Genomic DNA, 6,421 nt, shown 5'->3' on the forward strand with positions numbered 1-6,421 from the left:
CAATCAAGGACACTAACATCTTCACAAACACTCCTATCACCTGATTAGTCCAGTCCCATAACCCCCTTTCTTGTCACCAGCTATTCAAATTTGAATCAAAATTTTATCTACAAATCTGACATTTTGTCATTACTAATGTATCTCAGTTGATGATTTCTCAGTTTCACATCTATCTATGTGAAAGGTTAAACATTATCCACAACATTCTGCAATCACTGCACTAATTTTACTGAAAAAGAAATATAAGTAAGCTTAAACCTTGTGTTGGAGGAAATAATGTTTCTTTAATTTGCAAAAAACAAAGTGTATAAAATTACTATGGTTACTGAGCATTCCAAGTTAACTTCTATAAACTATTTGATGTTTAAAGTTAGTATACACAAATGAAATGCCAGTAATGAGTTAAGATATTACTATATTTAGTCTGAATTAAATATCTCTATTTAGTACAGAATATAAATATGATTTGTTTTATATATATATATATATATATATATATATATATATATATAATCAGTTAGTTTTATATTTGAAAGAAGAATAAAAGTTAATATTAATGAACTTAGCTGTTATTTACTTACCTTGTAAATGTTTAATTATGGAAAAATTGATCCATATATAGCTTATTTTGATTTGATTATTGGTGTGACATAATTTTCTGTAATGAAGGGTAAAAGTTGTAAAAGGAATTGTCCTCGTCAATATTGGGAGAATATCCAATGAGAAGTGAAGATTGGAAGCTCACATGGTCACGTTTGTGTTTCTATAGAAAGAGTACTGGATGCCATCAAATTGGGGTACCAAAACCATGCAACATTTTTAATGAAATGACATCTCTGTTTGGCTCTCTGTGAGATATTGTTCTGAAGGTAGATATTACTGGTCATAACTTGCAGCTTTTTGTTTCCTTCTGCCTTTTCAATTTACAACATTTCTTTCTTTTGCATATTGCTTTTATTTTTCCTGTTCTAAAAGTTGTTTGTTCTCTTTAGCTGCCTCTTGCATCTTACAATGGCTTACAATTACAAAAACAAAACCAGATAAACATTAAATAAAGCAACTATCTTCTGAACAGTAATTATGCATTATGTCACCGTGCAAAGTGTCGTTGGGGGCTTAAATCAGCAATAACAAACATATGGTATCATTGGTAAGTTTGGTGATTGTTCTAAATTTCTCACATCGTTTTCCAAGTGCCCAATATGGTGAAGAGGCTAGTCAAACAAATGAAAAAACTATGTTATGCAAACTCATTCATTGCCATGCGAGTTGGAACAACTTAACTTTAAAATGTAGTGGCCCCAAATAGGACATTGTTTGTGCAGTCACATAATGAGGCTTGTGTTGGAAATTGAATCAATAATGTCATGCCCCAATGTCAGAGTAAATATTTTACATAAATACTTTACTACAAAGTGCCTCATGATGCCTAATTGTAAGACACAGTTTCAATTTCCTGTTTAATGTCTGTTAGCTTCGTTGAAGATCTGCTCAAAACTAGCATTATATTATTATACGTCAGTAACTAAATGTTGGAGTAAAAGTTTTGTTCACGTGGTATGTTATAAGTTTCCAACTTGATTCAACTATACAGATCAAAATCCAAGAGTGGGTGAGATCAGTCTTTAGGATACCATTAACATGTGAGAGATATATTAATTCATGCACGTCCAAAACATTATCATCTCTTATTGACAATTGGCAAAAGCTAGCATAAAACAAGAGGCTAAATTAAGTTAAGATTAAGCTTTTTACCAGTAACTATTAAATAATGGAAGTGAAAGCCTTCATAGACGTATAGAATCTAGCTAGCTATTATGTTGAAGATGGCGAGTATAGATACATTTCCATTTGATATGACCCTACTTAAAATTAATAATAATCATCCAATGTTCTCGCTGCATGCCAACCTTAACAAGTAAATTAACATAGAGAAATATGATAACTAGTTACTACATATGCTGATTTCTTCATACCTATCCGTGTCTGTGTGACCTAAGAGTAAGTAGTACCCAAACGAAGCTCCAGATCTAAATCATAACTTCTAGGCAAACCTATCTCCAAGTCCATCCTCAGAATCTCTCCTTTCTTCAACACTTTGCACCCATCTTCTCTTGCAAAAACATGATCGTATTCTACAACCCCGCCTGATAAAGATTCTGGAATCTTTGACTTAGAGTGCTCTGGAGCCTTTGTGGTCAAAGGGTTCAACAAAATGCCATCCACAACAACCCATCTCTTCAACTCAGAAGAAGGTGAAGAAGGAGTGGGAGAAACAAACAAGGGTAATGTGCAAGTGACAGGTTTGTGAGTCGGTGAAGATGAAGATGATGGTAATAAGGACCAAGATGAGGTTGAGTTGTTAGGGTTTGTTGTAGTAGGGTCAAGGTTAAGGTTGAACATATGGCCTTGACCTTCAGCAGGGGGTGACTGCCTCAACCTTGCTCTATCCCTCCTATGAACATTCATATGTCCACCAAGTGCCTGAGCAGACTTGAACTCCTTCCTGCAGAAACTACAAGTGTATGATCTTGGAGGCCATGGGAAGCCATTCACATAGTCCTGATCTGCATTGCTGTGAGAGTTGCTGCTGCACTCCCATAAATCTTTAGCCATCTGGTTCTGCTTGTTGTAGCAGTTGGCAACATGGGTGAAGTCTTTTGTTGGGTTCTTGCTGGCACAACTGTGAGTGTAGTCTTTCATCAAACTGCTCCTCTTCATTGGCCTAGCTATAGCTACCTCCCTTTTATGATTCCTAAGCCAGATTGCAATGCTGTATATCTGAAAAAGAAACTAAACTGTCCTACTCAAATCATAGCAACAAATCTTAAAAAGACAGATCTAAAAGGCTCAAAAGGGTCTCTCAAAAGTTGTGTTGTGAACTAGAGAGTAATAACCTCATAGAGGAGAATGATGAAGAAGAGGGTTGGGAGGAGGGTATTTGAGTACATGAGAGAGTGTGGTAGAAATTAGAAAGAGGTTATAGGTAGAAAGAAAAAAGAGCATCAATTTTCTAAACCGAAGAGAGGGAATCCCATTGGAGGGTACCCCTGAAAAGTCCTGTGTGTTTGGTCACTACTTGCTAAATTTGGAACCTCGGCCTGCCAGGGTTACACACCTTTATGCCATATTTCTGTCACTGGTCAAGTTAACATGACATATTCATATTTTGTTCTCGGTAAAGATCCAACCTTATTAACTCTCACATCTCTCTCTCTTTCTCTCTCTCTCTGCACAGATAGAAGAAACATCATAGGCAAGAGTTTTTACCAAACAAATCAGAATTGTATATAAAAAAAGAACATAAGAGGGAGGAGTTAATGAGCCTTGAGTCATAAATAGGCTCGAGGACTTCTCAGTCAATCCAGCTTAAATAAGGATGATCTCATGTCAAAATTTAATATATATGATCACCACACTTTTCTTCATGTATATTATATAGTATTAGATAAATTAATACACCTATAATATCATATTTAAACATGTATAAATATGAAAGGATCTATGTTATGATAAAATTAGGAAATCTTGATTAGGTTATATCAGCAAATGGAATCCAGAGTAGGGTACATGTTTTGAGACTTGGGATATGGCTTAAAGTTTAGAGTTCTGGTTTTGGAATTATCTTTTCACCAATCAGTTGTGCACAAAACTCACTTAAAATAGATTGTTTATGAAATCATCACCCTAATAATTGAGTTTATTCAATATTTTGACCATCAAAGTTTAACATATTAAGTTGTAATATTCTTAGTTTTCGAGGAAAATTCTTTATAAAATAATTTAAATGTATATCGGAGAATAACTTGCTTCAGTTAACTTTAATTAATTCCTTATATTTTCATTACACACTTTTCAAATTAAACTATGACATGTAAAAATATTTTTTACAATAACTTCATTAACTAAAAGTTTAAATACTTATAGCTCTATTTCAACAACAAACTTGATTAATATTGAACAACTAGCATGGTAACACATGGGATGTAGGGATTATCTTTTCAAAATAGTTTACATATAATATAATGGAATAAAATTGTAATCATTAATTTGTGTTACATAATAGAAATAAATATGAATGGACATTGTAATTGATTTATTATGACTAACTAATAAAAATTATATAAATACAAACTAAAAAGTTGCATATGTTTAAAAATATCATGTATATAGATGTAGTAACTTACATGCTATAACCACTAAATATTAATAGTTTTTATATTTATAATGAATTTGGCTCGATTAATGTGATAGATAATTAAGAGTTTCATTTTTTTTAAGTTATTACGGAGATATTGATGAACTAATGGGTAAAGAAAATGAAAAGACTTATATTAACAAAGAGCTATACAAAATTTGGGTAGAGAAATGGATTTGGAAAATTGAATCATAATTACTCATTTTACATATTTTAAATATAGTTTGTACCTATTAGGCTATTACAATCTTTAATAATGAAATCTAAATTCATTTGTTTAGATATATTATTTCTGGAAGTTATTTATACATATATTTCTATTAATCTCTCATAATTAATACTAATTCATTATAATAAACTTAATTAAAACAAATGATATTGAAGTTAGATGTGGATAAATATATTAACAGTAAAAAAATTTCATATATTGTTGAACTTTGTTCTTATTCGTCAAAACTTTATTCGATATCTCGATGTTTATAACAGAAAATACTTTATTGATTATATGAAACGGTATATATATATATATATATATATATATATATATATATATATATATATATTATAAAAACATTTTAAACAAAATTATTGTTAGATAAATGAAAAATAAAAAAGAATAAACTTATATAACCTCTAAATAAAAAATGTCTGAAAAATAAATCTATGTCTATATGGATGTGCGTATATAGAGAATAAATATATAATATCTGTTTCATTTATATTTTAAATTAGGCATATCAATATATTTATGAAAAAATCATGGAGATTATAAAAATTTTCATCGTAGAATTTTTTATATTAAGTGATATAAATGTATGAAAAGCTGGTAAGTTTTGTACGTCGAATTAAGTTTTAAACTTTTAAATCATATTACATTTAATTAAAATTACCACAATATTGGTGTAGATAGATATACAAAACATTGTTAACTGTTATTACTTTTTAACTCCAATTAAGTTTATTTTTTTGTCGTAAAATAGTTGGAAGAATAATTTATATTCTTAAAATTGTATATTTTAAAAAGATATTTTTTATCAAGATTTTATTAAAAAAATTAGTATATAATTACAATAGCATAAATAATATATAAGTAAGTGTATTATAAATAGTATATTGTATTATTATAATATATACATATATTATATCAAGGGTATAATTTTTTTAAAATATTTTTTAAATTAAATACAATAAATTTTTAATAATATTGTTTTTATTAATTTACTATAATGTTAAGGGTAAAGTTATAATTATATTGAAAGCTCTTTTTCTGGCTGTGGTAGGTTTAATTTTAAAAAATTTATTTGTGTAGTGATAATTTAATTATAGAAATATACGTGTGCACATTTATATATTTATGGGCCTTTAATATAATTAATGATATAAAGAGAGTCATAAAGAAAATATGTTATTGTACTGGTCGGACGTGAATCTTCGGTTCAAACACTTAAGTGTAATAAGCTCAGTTAGATAGGTTATGTGAGAAATACCCAGATCGATCGGTGGCAGGTATGGGTCCAATGACACGTTATGAGGTCGGTCCATATGTTTGGTACTCTATATGGAAAGGAAAATTAAAATAAAAACAACAAAAGGAATAACTGAATTAGTTAAAGTGTATATATATTTTATAAATGCAAATAAAAGTTGTTAGGATGATGTGGCATTGTACCCGAAAATAAAAGGTACACGTTAACATAATGTACTTTCTGTTGAAATTATATTGTTGAGATTATATTCTTGTTGTTGAAATAATATTCTGGTTGATGAAAATTGTTGAAGGAATGTTTATAAAAGGGGTTTAAGACCCTAGGTAAAGGTAAGTTTTTATGAACCATACACTGATACAAATCGATAGTTTGAATGCTCTCACTGACTTGATCGTCGGAGTGATCAACAGGTGGAGCCCCCTTCGTCACAGCTCGGTTCAACATACCAAGAAAAGTCGCTTCAGTCTGGAGCTCTTCCAAGTCCGGACGAGGTCAGTAGGCAAGACCATTTGGTGCCCATCGTGGGGCGCGATAAAATTTGACCCCACCCGCATTTACATCTAAGCAATTCGACGTGATGAAAATCATTAGACAAGGAACGCAAGGATCCGAAGGAGGCGAAGCCTCAACCTTACAACAAATTATAGAGGCCATGAGAGCTCTCAAAGAGAAAATTGAGGAATACGGACGTGAGCAAGAGCGGATTCGAGAAGAAGCTATGGTAGACCAAGAACGC

At 30.8% G+C, this 6,421-nt stretch overlaps 1 protein-coding gene across 1 annotated transcript; it reads right to left on the reverse strand.

The window, feature by feature from the left end:
• Positions 1 to 1,813: 1,813 nt before the first annotated feature.
• Positions 1,814 to 3,029, reverse strand: LOC137834448 (transcriptional regulator SUPERMAN). Its single transcript, XM_068642499.2, has one exon. It carries the CDS (start codon positions 2,719 to 2,721, stop codon positions 1,996 to 1,998), a length of 726 nt encoding a protein of 241 aa, XP_068498600.1. The 5' UTR covers positions 2,722 to 3,029; the 3' UTR covers positions 1,814 to 1,995.
• Between the last annotated feature and the right edge of the window lie 3,392 nt (positions 3,030 to 6,421).

Source organism: Phaseolus vulgaris, chromosome 5, assembly GCF_051622355.1.
Source record: "Phaseolus vulgaris cultivar YP4 chromosome 5, ASM5162235v1, whole genome shotgun sequence".
Classification (NCBI taxonomy): Eukaryota; Viridiplantae; Streptophyta; class Magnoliopsida; order Fabales; family Fabaceae; genus Phaseolus; species Phaseolus vulgaris.